Source organism: Patagioenas fasciata, chromosome Z (genome assembly GCF_037038585.1).
Source record: "Patagioenas fasciata isolate bPatFas1 chromosome Z, bPatFas1.hap1, whole genome shotgun sequence".
Lineage (NCBI taxonomy): Eukaryota > Metazoa > Chordata > Aves > Columbiformes > Columbidae > Patagioenas > Patagioenas fasciata.
The window spans coordinates 30,082,634-30,100,979 of NC_092560.1; the positions used below are offsets into that span (position 1 = coordinate 30,082,634).

General features: G+C 38.3%; 1 protein-coding gene across 1 annotated transcript in view; it reads right to left on the reverse strand.

The window, feature by feature from the left end:
* Positions 1 to 769: 769 nt before the first annotated feature.
* The window catches only part of FRMD3 (FERM domain containing 3), a 146,747-nt gene continuing 129,170 nt past the window's right edge, over positions 770 to 18,346 (reverse strand). The window contains exon 14 of the mRNA XM_065860621.2: positions 770 to 4,274. Coding sequence (XP_065716693.1) covers positions 3,679 to 4,274 — 596 coding nt within the window. The 3' untranslated portion in view covers positions 770 to 3,678. The remainder of the gene's footprint in view (positions 4,275 to 18,346) is intronic.

Sequence of the window (18,346 nt, forward strand, 5' to 3'; positions counted from 1 at the left end):
ACTTAGAATGTAAACAATGTTGAGGAGGATATACTGTATTCTTATGTTAAGGCAGGAATGCAACCTCTTTTGAAGGCAGTGTTATAAACTCATCATTTTACCTGAATAAATAGGTCTACCTGTACTATACAGTCCTGGCCCCTTACACTTCTAATTGCCAGAGAGTCTATTTAGATTTTGGCACTTTCTACACAGTACAGACATGTCTCCAACTAAATGTTTTATGTGCTCAAGAAGTAGCCTTGGTTTCTCTGACTTAGGTCCCCAAAATGATGTTCCACTGCCTCTTGCAGACGGTACATTTCTCACCAGATGCTTTTGCACTTTCTGAGCTCCCAACCAACTTATGTAAGGAAAGTCCACCCAGAAGCTGCACAGCTTTACTGGTATAACAATCTAGCCAGATCTGCCTATCAAAATGTTGCAGTTATAAGTCTACAGCCAGGGTGTGACTTTAAAACCAGACCTCTCAATTTGTATTTTGTGTGTAGTAAGGTTATTTTGGGTCAAATTCAAGAGTCTGACTAACTCTTATGTGGTAACTTGGCAAACCGTTAGGCCCTTGATTAGTGCATCTGAAACCATGTTAGTAACATCTTATTTTAAAGCACTTTCTTAGTGTTTCTCCAGCTGATGAATAAAAAAGAAGTATGTAAAAATAATTGTAAGAGCCCTAAGAAATCTGTACTATATCATGTACCAATTCTCAACAAAAACTACTATTTGTGAAACATCTTTCATCACAAGAATGGTCATAACTGCAGAAAGCTTATCTCCAGTGTATTTTTATTAGGGATTCCTGCCATCATATCAACATACAAAACAATCAGGATGTTGACATATAGAAATGTGAAATCCACTGTACAAAGATAAGGCTCAAGTTACAGGTATATTTTCCCCTTAGACTCCATGAAATAAAACCATTGTTAATTCTTCCCAGAGTTGTGTTTATAAATGTTAGACAAACCACAAAATAGATTTTAAGTACATAACATTTTACAATATAATCCAAGCACAGAGAGAAATACACAATACTGCACCTATAGATGCTCCATAATCCATGTCTGTCATCTACTAGACTGCTACTCTCTCTGAATATCCCCAGCCATAACTTTTTGTGTGTATTACATGGTCCTGGTCTGTAAATTATAGGACTGTCCTGACTTTCAGTTAAATTACTTTGATAGACAACTGAGCATCAAGAAGGAAGGGAGAATTTTAAAAGGCCAGGTCTGAATGTATGCACACAGTCAGTGAAGGCAGGCAGATGTGCACGCACACACACTTGCATTTAACCCTACATGAAATCTCATTGCACTGCACATTCTCTGAGATTATGTTCCCATGCAACTCAGCTGTTTTCTGATAGAGTTAAACCGAGCATAACAATACTCCTAATCCTGAAGTGCTGTAATTTACAGGGACAAGACTATATTTTAGAGCATAAGATTTTTTTTTTTTTTTTTTTAAATAATGATCAGACTTACACAGGAGCCTCTGTGGAACCATGTCTCCATAGTCCAGCAGGATGCCAGCTCTCACAGCCTTCACCACTTGAAACACCTTTTCTGATACCTTTGTTTAGACACAATGCAAGTGAATAATTTCCTCTTAAGGTCAAATGTCTACTTTAGTTCACTCACCATTTCTATTAGGTTTAATGATTTTCACCTCATGGGAAAGGATCATTTAGCTGCAAGTAGCACAAGAAGAAATACACACCCAAGTAACTAATCAATAATGATTCTTCTGGGGAACAGATTGGCAAGGACAAAGAGAAGATAAAAAAAAGTAGTTGTTTAATTTAGCCTTTGTTTTGGGGAATTGAATAGTAATCCAAAAGTTTTCAACTATAAAAAAGAACTCCTAAGCCCTCTAACTGTTTCGTCTTTTAAAAACTGGAGAAGATAAGAAGGGAAGGATAAATCCTCTATGGAAATTGCCATTTTCAAACTAGACATTTGTAAAGGCTTACATGAGAAAACCAAGCAAACCTGATTCTCTGATATCAAAACTAAAGGAATTTATTCAGTAGGAATCAGAGATGTAGTTACAATGTGTTAAATGCACATCTAATAAACCAGCCTCAAATATATCTCCAATTCATAAGTGTCTAATCAAGAGAAAATCTCTAAGGTCAAAATCAGAGTTGCCTAGTTTAAATATGAAATACACCTGCACTAACATCAGGGGGAGGGGAAAGAATAAAAACTTTCTCCTCTTAAATACAATCTCTGTACTACATTTGAGGACCTTAAAATCTTCTCAGCATTGACAGGATTTTAGTTAAGTATCGTCTCTAAGCTGTATTGGAATACCTTTAGATATACAAATCCATGTTACACAAAATACCATTAGATCATGTAACTGGGCTCGTAATAACAGGGAAAGAGGGTCAGTATGCTGCTATATGTGAAAGGAAGCATATTAGTATGCACAGAAAATATGTTGATTTAGAGACTAGTAATAATGGGCATTAAGGATGAAGATGCATCTCAAAGTGTTTAAGCCTTTAACTGTGAGTCAGTATAATACTTTTACACCAGCTGTACAGCCTAATGCTTTGCTTTTAAAAAGGAATACATTTTTCTTCCCTATCATTATTAAAAGTAAGTCTCTCACCTCCTGATTTAGCTAGGCTTTTGGCTTTTCTTTTCTTTTCTTTTCTTTTCTTTTCTTTTCTTTTCTTTTCTTTTCTTTTCTTTTCTTTTCTTTTCTTTTCTTTTCTTTTCTCTTTTTTTTTTTTTTTTGCTACTTACTATTATCTTCTTCCATATTATATACAATAATCTACATTTATACTGAAGACTTGCTCTCTTCCAAAACGTACTTGGACTGTCTTGTAGAGACTTTCTACAGCACTGATAAAGTGTAAGACAACCTGACAGGTAAGAGGAAGGGTCATTACTTAAAATTCTGCTCACTTCCCCAAGCTTTACAAATGTGCCTTTCAAAAATTCTTCTCCATACCTGGTGCCCTTTCACCTCCCCTGAGCAGCCCCTACTGAACTTGAATGAACCTTCTATAATTTCCCAAATCACAGTCCCTCTGTATAGAACTATATTAAACTCATTTCCCAGTCAGTAGTTTAAAAACAAACCATTGCTAAAACACTAAAAATACCCTACATGCCCTTGAGCATTATTCTTACCAATTTGTACATTTAAATAACATCAGAAATTGTATTTTGCTAAAAATTTACCAAAATATTTTAAACACATAAAAATGTAAAAAAAAGCCAAACAAACAGAAAGACAAACAAAAACCAAAAACCCAGCATAAACATTGCTTGTATAGGCATTGGTTAGAAGAGATTGCTGCACTAAGGAGTATATTCAAAAATCTTCTTTCAGTTTCATTTGATTTAGTATCATGGATCGCAAGGTTAAGGACAATGTAACTTGTCGTGACCCTGATTTATATGACGTAACACATGAGCAGGAAGTCTGAAACGCAATTAAAATAAAACTTATTTTTGGTTATTGAAAGGTGACAGTTATAAGCCTGTAACTAAAGGGGCAATTTAAGTATTTAAGGAGAATTTAAGAACCCAACAAGTCTGTAATCAACTGCATATGAAGACAGCTGTTGACTGATGGCCCCAGGGTCGTTATGGAAAACCGGTACTAACTGAAATTTTGAATATAGCCCTTAGTTGTATTGTATCTATTTAAAATTTAAAAGCTGCCCAGCATGTCACAAACGAAGTTTATTTTGCAAGCCACCCACTGCCTAAGGGGGCAGTAATATTCAATATGAAACTGCTGAAACTCCGGTGTCTGACGGATTTCATGGAGAAACGAGATTTGAAGGTCTGACTCCAGGAGAACAAGGAGAAGAGGGAACACAAACAACAACAGTCCAAGGCCTACAAGGAGAAGTCTGGAGAAACTCTTCACAAAGGCATTCACCTCTATGTTTCCCATTAGAAAGTCATAGCTCCACCTAAGTGCCCTCCGAGCTTCTTTCAGTTCTTCCTCCTCTGCAATCAAAAATGCATTTTCATCTGCTTCCAGTTCCTCAAATGAATCCGTATCATCTTTCTCATTCTCTACTCTTGGACAGGTATCAAAGAGCATGTCAATTTCATCATCAACAGGAGTGGGCAGCAAGCTGGCACTAGGATTGTATACCAGTTCTGAGATGGTTAAAGGTTCCTCTTTCATCTTCTCTTCCTGTTCAATGGCAGGATCAACATCGTCCCCAGTGTCCTCAGCTGGAGAGCCTGAAGTCACAGGTACTGAAACCTCATCTTCCTTTGGCAGATGGATACCTGAAAAAAAAATAAACGAAGATAGTGATCCTAAATTTCTGCCTTCCTGGTGGTAAAACACAGCCTTTCAATAGTATCTAACAGAGGTTGGAACAAAGATTCTGAAATGATTTTGCATATTGAAACCAGACCATACACAATTAGCAAAAACTGGAAAGCTTTTTGAAAAGCTCCAGAGGAGGGCAATGTCTTTTACAACACTGCAGTACACCAGATCTGATTTACTTTGTCTGACGCAGCTATCACTAATAATGGTGTAATACAAAACGGGAAACAGAAAAGCCCATTTTCTACTTGCAATCAGACATCTGATAAAAATGAACCCCTAGAACATATGTGAATTGGTGCCATTTGGTGTATAAGAAGAACAACAACAACAGCCTACCTTTATTTCTGTGAGATGAATAAGGAGAAAGTGATAAGATAATGGCTGAACTTGGAAATTTTTAATAGAGCATGACATTAAAAAGAGACAATACATTAGACATTAAAAAGAGACAATATATTATCATTATAAATTCACATTAACAGTAGAGAGGTTAAAATGAGAGGAAGTTTGACGCACAGTATGAAGATTAGGTATCGCTGAAACAGAATGAAAATGCTTCACCTCTTTAAAAAGCTCTCTCTCCTTATGCCTCTTTTTTCTTCCAGCCATCTTTCTACTTTTCCACTTTCCCTTTCCTTCAAATTTTTATCTCTCCCTTATAGAGGAGTCTTTCCTAGGCTAACTGGCATACTTGTTTCTTATGATCCCACTCTCTTCACAAGCTCTCTCCTCTCAAAACTTACTCCCCTTTCTCCAATCTAACACTAACACAGCAATAAGTCAGGAAAAAAGTCTAGATGTTTTGCAGCTACATCAACATTGCAGTGACTGCTGCTGGTTGTCAGTTGCAGGAGTGGAAGGGAGAAGACCTGAGCACAGAGCTGGGACAAACCGATGGGTAAACAGTTTTAAATTTGTCCCATATCCAACACTCATTACTGTCAGCAGATGCCATCTATGTGCAAAAGCAATAGACCACCATACAAAGTATAATGTGTGACAGTAATCTATAATAACATTTAGCACTTCTCATTTTGTGATGTTAAGCATCCTTGCATTCTTTACTAATGACTAATCCAAATGCAACATATAGATAAGGATATAATAGGTAAAACCAAAACAAGGTAATGACTTATCCAACAAGTAACTCAGGAAATTGATGTCAAAGTACTGTGTATAATTCAAATTAGCCCAATTCTTTGATTTCAGTGAAAGGTCTCTGTAAAAGATAGCAAACTGATATCATCAAAGTTTCATTCCAGTTTTAGTGTAGTAAAGATTAAGGTTCAGAGACTTAAACGTGGTACATAAGAAAATGTATTCTTACAGAAAAGCAAGTCATCAGAAAAGCAGTGCCAATTACACTAGACAAACAATGGTTTTCAGTGTGAAGTAAAGGGGTCTCAGCAAGTTTCATTAAAGTTTGCTATTAAAGGATGGCAGACACAGAAAAAAAATTAAACTAACCAAAAGGCCCATCATGGTCATTTTGAAATGAAGGGAATGAAGCATGACCTGAACCGTGCTATAAGAAAGAGATGCATCACTGGTCTGTAAACATACGACGTAGAACAAAAACTGAAAAGTGACAATCCCAATCATAAAGACATCTACAATATAGGAAGATATACGACTTAGACACATTTTGGATCACAATTCTAAGGTACAACTTCAAATAGTAACTCAACTATAACCAAGCAAAATACTGCAAAGAATCTCACTTTGAGATCAGATGCTTTTTCACATTTATTCCTGAAAGTGTCACTGATTTTTTTTTTTTTTTTTTACATTATTAGTCCTAAGAATGGTAGACAGCATTTACTGTACTGAAATTATTAACTTTGTTTCTGAGACCTACCTTTCTTCCATTTGACTAGAGAGCAAAAGAATATTCTTATGCCATTGGCTACTGATGATTAAGCTAGCAATAGGTGTAACTACACTTCAGCAAAGCTGATGATACTTACCTTACTCTGGACTTTCTCACTGTTAAAAATTTTGCATTCCTGAATGACAAGGTCTTCCAATTTCTATTTTAGATCACTTTTTTTTTTTCTTTTTTCTTTTTTTTCTATCTACCATGGCTACTGTGCTCAGGATAGGACACATCCACAAAAAATCTTGGTTTCATAACTGGTACCAGGTTTGTGCACTATCACATCACTCACCAGTGCTCTGGCCCTGAGCACATGAGCCAGAACCCAAAACACTCACTATTTGCAGAAAAAATTGCCAATACATGTGACAACTTTGAAGTGCTCCTCCCATCCTTAGCAGAACAAAGGGCTAAGTTATGCCTTAAATACCTGGGTTTTGTTACTTTGGGAGGAAAAGATAGACGACACCTCATCTTCTCTTTCCCAGGGTTTTATGGCTATGGAAGCAGACACCTTAACAATTAACAGGGCAATTAACAGTGTTGCTGTGAAAGGCCTCATGGCCTAATTGAGATGATAGAGATGAACCATCTGTCGGAGAGCCAACTACTCAAAGAAACCATGAACCAACAGCTACACCTGATGGGCAAAGCAACTCACTTCTGGTCAGTACTGTGAACTAGTTTCCCCTAGTTTGAAGACCCCAGACCTATTTCCAGAAGAGTCTTCCTAATTATCATGAAGAGCAAGCAGAGGAAGAAGACAAACCGCCCTCTCCCATCTCGCATGTAAATGAACTGAGCTATAAAACAACCTCAGGCATTATATGAGTTGGTGGTAATGTTAATCTTCAACATGTCCCCCACCTCCAGAGGTCATTGCGGGACCAATGTATCTGTGGAGTGGTGATATCTTTCTCTCTTTCTGATATCTTAGTTTTCCTTCTCTCTCTCTCTCTCTTTCTTGAACCTATAAAAGTAATATCATTTTAAGTTCTGCTGCTAAAGTCTTGTGAAGTTTTGCATTATAGTTACTAATTGTTGCCAATCCACTGTTTTTAGAAGGGCTTTTGCTGTCAATGTATTGATAAGTTTTGTGATATTATAACATACTTTTGCCAAGTCACTAATTGCTGTAATTTGTATTCCACCACATGCTTTTAGTAAATTCATAATTGAATTGGACCCCCGGAGTGATTGTCTGCCATTCACTTCGCATTGCCATGCAGAATTACCCACATTACTCACACCTGATCTCATCTGTTGAGTCAAGGCACGTGTCATGTTCAGAGATAACCCTCATCCCATCTATTGGAATGGGACAATACAAAGTTAACGTGTTGAAACTTTGTAAATTAAATTAAACAAGCAGATTAATGCTTTGTGAGATGGGGCTGCTGCTGTATGCCAGAGTGCCTGACAGTTGCCACGAAATCCTCTGTGGGACCTCTGCAGTTCTGTTAGCACGTCCTTCACACAATCAAAAGGGTAAGTAAGGTATTTGCTAAGTTACCCCAGTTTATAGACCTCTCAAAAACTGGGCGAGCAATGCCTTGTTAATATCTGGTAACTTTAAAACTATACTAAACTTCATACCAGTTGGGATGAAATACCAATACATGCAACACAAAATCTACAACAGATTACAAACACATCTAAAAGATACAAGAGATGACAGAAAACCAGCACTTTAAACCTACTTACATTAAATTACTCTTTGAACAAGCTAGCTTGCTCCTTACCTGGCAAGCCAACATTCTGGATTTCCTTCTTAGTTCATGCTTTTATATATCATGTTATATTCACTGCAGAAAGCGTCTTCATTACAGAACACCACCCTTCAGAAGCTTCCCTCCCTTCAGTAGACCACATTTGCTATTAAAATTAATTTCCCCTTTTAAGTCTTCAAAATGATCCAGATAGATCTGTGCCCCTGTAATTTGTTATCTTTTCCAACTCTCTAGGAGACACACTGGTCATGCGTCCAGGTAGAGGTTACACTCTGGCTAAATCAACCAAAAAAACCCCATTTTTGCTCCCTCTCATTTCATCCCTGAGCAAGCCAGATTGCAAAGCTAACCTAGGAAAATAACTACTTTTCTTCCTGGGTTAGCTCTCTGATAGTTTTTCTTCCTGAACTGCCTTGTCAGATATTCTCACAAGCACAGCACACTACCAGGGATAGAAAGGGAGCAAGTGTGCTCCTTTTACCAGAACCTAGCCAGCAGATCTGCATAGCTGAAATGAAACCTTGTCCTCAATAAAGAAAATGCAGATATCTCCTCATTAGTTTAATGTGACTGCCTAGCTATTAATTCCTTGTCTCAACTACTCTGTCCTCCTCTGTAACTGCCATTTCACAAATCCATCACATTTCAGCGTGGAACATGTTTTGTGCTGGAACTTACTGTCTACACCAGACTTCACATTAACAAATGTACTTGCCACAGTCATCAAGAGGGGGATACAAACTGATTGAAACTAGACACAACCATGCATCAACACTGACAGGTGAGAACAGCTTTGGGAGGATCTTTCTCCAAAGCATAGTGCAACAGCAGCTATTGCTGGATCATCAAATCATACTCTGAGTCATTTGAGAGTGCACTGATGATATCTTAACATGTAAAAGCCAAAATTTTTAAATGCTGGAGCTCAAAATTAAGAATTAGCAAATATCTTTAGATCTATAAGTACTACAATTTGATTTTTCAAATGTGCTTTTCACTTTTTCTTAATAGAGTAAAAGATAACTTGAGCCACATAGGCACCTCAATATGGATTAAAGGACATAATTTTAAATTCCCAAATTTGTGAATCCTGGCCATAGGCCTCTCTATACCTGCTTAGATGCAAGGTCAGTAATATATCCTCATCATGTTTCTCATCATGGAGAGGACAGCTGCAGCTACTGCAAAGAAAGGTCACCCCAATTTATGATTCTTGAGCCTTCTCTCCTTCCACAGAGTAAGTCCCAGCATGCATAACATTCATAGTGAACATAAACAAAAAAGATCATATTAACTTTCATTAGAACTGTATTTTTCTCAAATAACTTGTGATTAACCTGTGGATTGAACACAGCCAAGGAACCTTTTCAGATCACTGTTTTCTGAAGGGGTTGTGTTAAAATTGGAATGTGTCACAGTTCCAAAGAACACATCAACTTTACAGTCCACTATCTAGTTTGAGCAGATAAAAAGAATTTTCAACTGGATTATGTGTTCTTAAAATATACTCAGTCAAAGTAACTGCATTTTACATCAGCCAAATACAAGCGTAAAAAAATAATGGTTTAATACAAAAACCTGAAAATTTAGAATGGACATTAACTACTGCTGTTGCAAGCTCATTTGATATTTAATAAAATTGCATATCTAAAGCTGTTGTTTTCATTCCTCCTTCATGTTCCCTATAATACCACATTTCTCAAGGCAAGGATTGAGGAAAGAATTGGCTACTAACCGTGGTCAGTATAAGCCCATAGCAGAGTTCCAGTCATGTTGCAATATACAGATAAGCATTTTGGGTTACTCAGATTTTGACAGTGCCAAAAGACACACGTTTCACATCATTATGGCACATATCACTTATAATGCTTATGCAGGCATAAGAATACCACATTAAAGCACTGAAATTCAAAATCATTCTACAGTACACCAAATATTCCAGTGACACAAATTTAAGAAAGGAGCAAGTTTTTCAGATTATTTACTTTTTGAGTAGCCTTCAAACAGTCAGTTAACTGAAGTAATAAAACCAGGTGAAAAGAAAAAAAAAACAACACAAAACAACCTACAACTCCTCGAAGTCTTCCAATGAAAAAAGGGAATGTAAAAGCTAAAGCAAGCCTAAAGCCAGTATCCCTTAATTACTCTACAACATTGCTGTAAATCCTTTGTTTCTATTCATGCATAACAATTATTTTGCTATTACCCTTATAAGGCTATAATTTTGTACCATTTTGGGGGTTAGATTTTGAAAAGTCTATTGTTTCTTTAGCAATAGTTTAAATTTATATTGCGTTTTAATTTAAAAGACTATAAATTGAGTATTAAATCACATTTGAGAAGAACTTCTTTCTTCCATTCTTCATTGTATATTTTACTGGCAATTTACATTCCATAGATCAGAATCTTTTAACATGTGGTACTGGAATATCAAGTAAATAAGCTCGATTTAATTTCTTATATTACATACCTATAGCAAAATTTTGCTACACTTTTCTGGTAACTGGACAAATTCTACAGAGCCAGAGAGATCTCATCACACAAGTCAAAACTCAGCACTTCCTTCCCACCAAACATCAGGACCGCTCCAAACCTCTAACTTACTGGAGCAGACAGGAACATGAACAGCTGAATAAAACACGAGTTTATAGTAGTCATCTGCTGAGAACATGAACATGCAAGAGGTCTGACATAAACGCTGTCAGCTGCTAGTGCTTCTATGGGGCCAAAACCAGCAGCTGAGGATTAGCAGGATGAAGGGCAGGCCCAGCGCCATCATTCTTAAGAAGCTACAGTTGCTGGTAATACAGTATCCCCAAAAAAACGTATCCTCTGCTTATTAAAAAATTCAGTTCACACATGGTCTGGTGGTCAGATACATTGCACACAGCTGTACTTACCAAACATGCAAACACAGTTACACATCTGTAAAAGGCTTTGTATAGTGGAGAAAGAAACAAGTGTGAAGATTTCTTCATTATAAACAAAGAACTGAAAACTTAGATATGACTCAGAAAGAGTGCTGGCAGTATTTCATATAGATGTGCAAACAAGTAAGGCCAGCCAGGCTGCAATTAGAACAGTTCCTTCCTGTCCCTTTGACTATTTCCTCTAGAAATACTGTGTATTCCCTTGCTTATTTTCATTGTAGACAAAATTGATTTGTAATATAAACAGAATGCCATTTTAGAGGGAAGATGACTTTCTCACATGAAGAAAGTGCATGGATGTCACAAATATGTAAGAAAGGAAAGCAGAATCTAGAATTACTAAACTCAAATATTCCACTACACAGGCTCTGCAGGATCTGCATCATGGCCAGATGTCCAGCCCTCAGAAGTAGGAGGCCATAGATCCCTATCTTGCCAACTTCCCATGTCCATAGAAGGCACCTGTTCTAGCTTTGCAAGGAGAGCAAATCACTGGCAGTTTATAGTAACTCCTTTTTAGGCAGTGACCTGGCTTTCCTGCTGGCTGTTCCCATTTGATTTAGTCTTACGGGAACTTGTAGAAGGGAGCAAATCCCTGTCACAGTTGCCAGCTCGTATCAGTTGGAAACACTGTGACTCTGCGGCGTTACAGCTTGGCTCCTAGCTGCATTGTGTGCCACTGCCTCCAACCAATATCACAGCTAGTGCAGCCACGGGAGACTGTTGCTCTGTTTTTCACAGCCTGGAAAGGGTCACCAAAGAGCAGAGAGAGAAGCAAAACAGCATGCAGTACAGCAGGCCTTCTGGGGTGCCTGTCTCCAACCTCCCTCTGGCCTGGAATGAGCCCACCCCAGCACTACTGACCCCTTTCCAGAGCCAGAATTAGGGAGTGAAAAGGCTGAGGGGAGCAGCAGAGAGAGAGAACTGCGAATCATGGAAGCAGGAATGAGAAGGCAAGACACATCTGCCAGCAGCTCAGAGAGAGGAGGTGCTGGTGAAGTGACTGCAGCCCAAAGGGAGCAAGGCTGAAAAGAGCTGGGCACTGATGTGAAACCTTAGCACCCAAGAAAAGGACAAGTGGGACATTTCAGCATCACCACTCAGCTTCGGTGAGCTCTCCCAGTATGGGTCAGCATTGTTCTGAAGCAGTTGCAATTGTAACAGGGCTCTTTCAAGCAGTTATGACTCCTGCCACAGGTTTTGCACAAGCTAACTCCAATCCTTGGGCTTCATATGCTGATGTATGGGCTTTATGCATGTGTGCACCAAAAGAAATAGTATTTTATAAACAATACTGCAAAATGAAGATTTTTAAGAACCAGTGTAGCTCCAATGCACAAATCTGCTACTAGATTGGAGTTAGATTAAACCAGCCAGATTGCTTGTATCTATTTGGAGCCAGCATTTAACCTCTGATATGTAAGAATACAAAATACATGTAAATGCTAATGCTTTTTCAATGTTCCTACCTATATTTGAATCAAGGGGGTTAAGTGCATTCTTACAGACACTACAGTTTCCCCTGAGTGGTGAATTCATGAAACAAAACCAGCCAGGAGCCGTTGCTACTAAGGCAAATCACAGCAATAAGTAGCTCCTCCCTTCTCTGCTGCACTTAACTGTTTTCTGATTTTCAGGTGCTAAAAGTGTGAGAATATTCTGGTCTTTGCTGGAACATTCTCAGTGAATTCTTCTGTAAATATTCATTTCTGAAATGAAGATTCAATACAAAGGTATTGTTTTACACAGGTGCATGGAAACTGAAATTTGTGAACCTGTATATGCAAAAATATAAAATGTAAACAGTACCACAGAAAGCATGGAGAAACAAATTTTGAAATGTCTTACTTCATTAAGGAAACAGAAACAAATAGATTGATAGAAGGGCCAGTCAATCTTTGGCAAAGGGATTTGGTATAAAAACAAGGAGAAAAAGCAAACCAAACCAAACCACTTCATTTTGATTACTATCCAAAGCAATACTGAATACCTTTTGTTCCTTTGATCACACTCCTTTTATGTGTAGCAAAAAAAGAGATACAAATTAGACTGCTTTTCTTACCACCACCCCCCACCCACCTGTACTAATATTCAGTATATTAAATTCTCCAGCATCTAGAAAAAAACACCGATGAACTTATAGTCTGGCAACCCACCACACTCAGTCACAGTAAAATGTTAAACTATATCCACTACCATAGTCATTTAATATTCAAACCTGGCTACCAACCTATCTGCTAATTTAAGAACTATTTAGTTTTGTCAGAAATCATCACAGTTTCAAACTAATTCTCCTCTCAGTTCAATAGAATTACAAGGGTAAAATTCCAATCACTTGTTTGTTAGGAATTAACAAATAAATCCACAATTTACATAAGATATTGCAACAAATGTCACTTAAGTTTCATCTCATTCATTTCCCATTTGCAACTCTGCTCCTGTCAGTAATTCATCCTTATTCTCTGCTGTACTTGATGTAACATTGTCATTCACAGTACAGTTCCTTTACAAGAGACCACTACTAGCATAATGAACTATGAGGAGCTAAAAAAAAAAAAAGGTTTGAGCAAAATAAATGTAAATTTACCAGCCCCTCTGGCTGTGATCTTGGAGCCATGCCGCAGTAATCGAATGCACACTTCCTTGTTGCAGTGGTTAACCATCCGTAAATGAATGCTTCTCTTGGTTTGGATTTTTACAAGACATTTCACCATTTTGGCTATTAATTCCTCCTCTCAAAGTCTTGCAAAGGCTCTACCCATACCAGCTTTGACCTTTTATTGAGTTGCCACTGAGTTTTAAGAGACTACCACAAGTCACTCTCAATGAATCAAATGACAAGCTTCTAACATGGCCAACAAAAATATCCCAGCAGGGAACAGAATGAGAGGTTATTTTTAAACATTTCCAAATGCCTCATAATGTACAATACAAACTTCAACAGCATCCATCTCAGTTAGCAGTTGCTAGCATAACAGCTGAACTACACACACAAGCATAAAAGTATCCAAGGCATCAAAACACAGCATAGCATTTAGTGTCTGTTTTTCACAGAACAAAATGACACTGTGGCCATTTTTTCAAAAAGCTGCAATTTGGCCACTGATGTCTGTTTCCCACCACTGCCTGGAAAGTATTTGTGAAAAATGTATAGATACGAAGGGAAAAATCCTATGCTGTGCTTACAAACCTTAGTCACAGGGCAAACCTATGGGATGAAAATGCTCTCATTTCAAGCCTAGACTCAAAGCTGACCTGCCTGTATATAAACAAGAGAGAAAATTCTTGAGTTTGGGAAAAATGTTTCTCTTTGCGTATGGGCTCCAGTTCCCACTTATGGACAACTACTGGACATATTCATATTGATCAGAAAGAAGCACAGCTTCAGAACGCTGGGTACTTCCCTGTCCCGCTCCAGCAGAGACATGCAGGCGCCTAAAAAAGGCATGACACAGATATACTGGCTGCTGGTAACTTGCTCCAGCTGCGAGCTGGCATGCAACCACGTGCACGGAATCACACTGTCCTAGGGGAAATGAGCTCTTACTGGGTCCACTGAAACCACAGAGAAGAGATAAACGGGAAGGAGTGTACTGGGGCATGAGTAGCCTCTCACTTCCCAAAATACTTACCTTTAATATTTACAACAGGTTGTGCCATCTGAGTCTTCATTACCAGACGTCCTTGTTCTCTCTGCACCATAAAATAAATTATGTGCATGCGAATATGTGGGATAAAAAGGGGGCAGAGGAGTGAGTCCTGCAAAGCTGTATCTTACACTAAGTGATTTCTCCTATGAAAGACCTCTGCTTCAGTAGAGCTTTTGGAAAGCATCTGGATGGTGGCTCCTTTCCTGGGCCTAGCCCATATAGTATGAGTATCCAGCAGTACTCCTTTTTACTCCTTCCTACTGCAGGGAAAACAGTCCTCTTCTTGCTTTCCTTCTCTGCAAGCACTTCCTTGAGGGTGTGACGGAAGATCAAGTGTCCCTTCACTTTCTATCTCCGTTTTGTCTCAATTTCAAAAGTAAGATTCTGTCTGCTCTTCTCATCTTTATTCTCATAACTGTTGTAGCAACGAAAAGATGATCATTAAAATCTCTACTAAAACGGGTTGAATCTTCACTGCATACACAGCTACCAAAACTGGAAAGCACCAATTCTTACAGAAGTCTAACCACCAACATGTTCAATAAGCAAGGGAAAGCCTAATTGAGGACACAAGTGTCACCTGGACAAGTCTGTGAATGATTTCTAACAGGAGCACATTCATCTCAGTGAACAAACATGTACAATTTATGTTTCATGTCATCAAGCTCATGCAAAAGAGAAATGACTGAACAATTTCAAGTCACTGCCCACAAACCATGTATACAAAACTATGGGAGATCACATTGAAATCTTGCAGATGAGGCAGCAACTCTCTGCCTCTAGTACTAACTCTCAGCAAGTAAGAAACTGGCTCTGTCTCCTGAGAGGAAGATGACTTTCCATGACCTGACATGGGCAGCACACCCTGAGTAATGGTTGGAGGACATTTTTCAGCAAAGATTTTCCAGACACGGAACTGCTTCTGTCTTGCAGAGCTGCCCAGGACTTTCTGTGTGCAGTAGAGACCCAGCAAGGTGATGGGTCCACTCTCAGTAACTTGTTTTGCAGCTCTTGTCACTCTCGTCCTTCCTAAACTGCTAGTACAGGTATGACAGAGCTGAAAGGCTAACGACTAGTGGGAACTGTGGCAGAGAGACCTTTAACATTCATGTCCTGTTGCAAAGGAGGCACAAAGCAGTAGATGGTTATGTGACTTCTCTTGAAATCAGAAAGTACAGTTTGCAAAAGCAAAAACAATCCCCTCCCAAATCCAGAAAACTAAAACTAATAAAACACCCTCCAAAACTAGTACCCTTCCCCAGTCAGTGAAAATCGTGAATGGAAAATTTCTATTCAGGAGTAACAATTTTCATGTATTTGTGAAAAGGAAGTATATCGCCCTTCTTCAGATTTTAGAAGCAATTTATTATGGTGATGGGGAAAATGTTGTTTAGTTTGTAACAAAAGTAGATACGGGGCATGGTAAACACCTGGAAATCTGAGAATTTGTAAATAAGTTACAAAGGAAAGCTGGTAGAGCTAATGTTGTTGGCGCTAAGCATTTTATCTTGAAGTAAAAGGTTTTTCTGTAAAAAATGTTGTTTCCAGACCTTGTAGGGCTCAATGACATGGTTAGAAGGTCGTAAAACCAAGTTAGTTGAGCACAGACATGATGATGCACACAGTCATGTTAAGATCTCCTAAGGCCAGAACACTCTTTGGGAGACTCCTAGAAACTTTCAAGAGAAAGTGTACAGTTGCAGGAGAAACTTAAGATGACCAGACTTTATTTCATAAGTGAAAGAAGGATCTCAATGTCAAAAAACTACCAAAAAATAGTAGAAAATTCCATCACATACAACCTGACCTAAGGATGCTCACTTTGTGCTTTAATGAATTTAATGGAATATTAGAATAAATTAATTTTCTCTGCAGACCACAGCAATCTAAAAATAGAACCACTAATTTATTTAGCAATGCCACTAAGAAATCTGATGACCTCTTACATATTACAATTTTTGTTATACACACACACAGACACAGCAGGTACAATCAGCTAACAAGAGCACTGCTTCCAGTTTCATGGTGAAAAGCTGTTTGACGCTACATGATACAAGATGTTTCATGATTCTCTCTATCTGACGTATTAAGACGAATTGTGTCTCATGTACAGCAGGTATGATTTTAAAAATATGAATGTTTACAAACTGTGTATGAGTTAAAACCAGAGAAAGAGTTAGCAATAAGCCAATAACTTTTTTCCCAGTAAAAATTAAATATAACAACACTGAGCTGTGCCCAGGGAAAAAAAAATGGACCAGATAACCTTTTACAGTGGTTATTGCTGTACAAACATAACATGCAAACAGATACTTAACATTATTTCATATATTAGCGTATTTTTAATATTTTTTCATACTATTATTCACAAGTGGCCAATTTTTCATGTGTGGCTGTCTAAGCTGTACCCACAAAAGCTCCATATGCATCTACTCTACAACCTAAGCTTACACAGATGAGAACTCACACACACACACACACAATCAACTAGACTGGTAGTAGCTGGTGAGTGCTCATTCCCATACATGCTTGTAAGGTGCAACAGACTCCACACTATAAAGTACAGATATGATTAATGGCAGTTAATTGCCATTTAGGTAATATTTCTTATACTTGTGTGACACACAAAAATAAGTGTGCTAGAGGATTAGAGCTCTCTGTACACAACTCAGATGCACAGTGTCCTGGTTTTGTTAAAAAACAAGTTTTCTCTTGTAGTGAATTTTGCCTGTCAGCTAAAGCCTTCATATTAGCTGCATTTTCCTGGAGAACCAGACACATGTTTTGGTAAACCTAGCAATGGAATGCAAACTTATTGATAAGCGTGGATGGACATCTCGCGAGAGGGACAACGAGAAACCGGCGACCAAGAGACTGACCAACGGTGTATAACATTCCATTCACGTGAATACTTCATACAAAAGTGGGAGATCACAAGGATCTCGGCCCTTTTCCCTTTTTCCTTTTCCCTTCTACTCACGGCTGACATTAGGAGAGGACCTTGCTGGTTGTCCCTGCGAACTGAGGCCTAGTGACAGACTGAATCCAGCTCCGGTTGCCTACAGAGTCTAATCCAGGACTTTGGGTGCTGGCTCTGCAGTTGCTGAGACTTTCAAGATTGGTTTTGTATATTTTGTATTATTTTCTCTATTCTTATTAGTAGCATTAGTAAAGCATCTTTAATTTTTCCAACTCTCTTCTCTCTGTCCTTCTTTTACTCCCGATCGCCTGTCCTGAGTGGGAAGGGGGGAGAGGGAGGGGCAAAAGGGGGAAGTGGGGGGGAGAGGAGGTTAACAATACATCTGCCAGGGTTTGATTGTCACCCCGCAATCTTAACCCTCGACACACAGACATACAATTTCTTAAGAAAAATAATTCTTAAAAGATCAGTGAGGACATCTAAAAAGTGTGTAACTCTCCAGGGAAAAAAAAAGTTGAGGAGCATGGACTTCAAACAGGAGGAATCTAGAATAAGCCTGTGCCATCAACTTTCTTATTTAAAATACAGTACAAGGTAGATCAATCAACAGAATAACTGAAGCACACTACTTTCACTTTGATTACTCCTAAGGTGCAAGTCAGTGTCACCAGGAAAATAACTCATCTATGAAACTTGAGCACACAAGTATCCAGTGGCTTAAAAGAAGTTTTCATCACTTTGTCAAAACCACATTAATATTTAGTAACTCAGAGGTGTGGTTTTGCTTTAAAAAAAAAAAAAGACTACTCAAATACATAAAGCTCTGATAGATCTGGTGTTGGGAAAGCCAAAGACAACTATCTACTACCTGCAAAATACTTGCCAAGTGATCAGGACAGGTAATAACCTGTCTCACC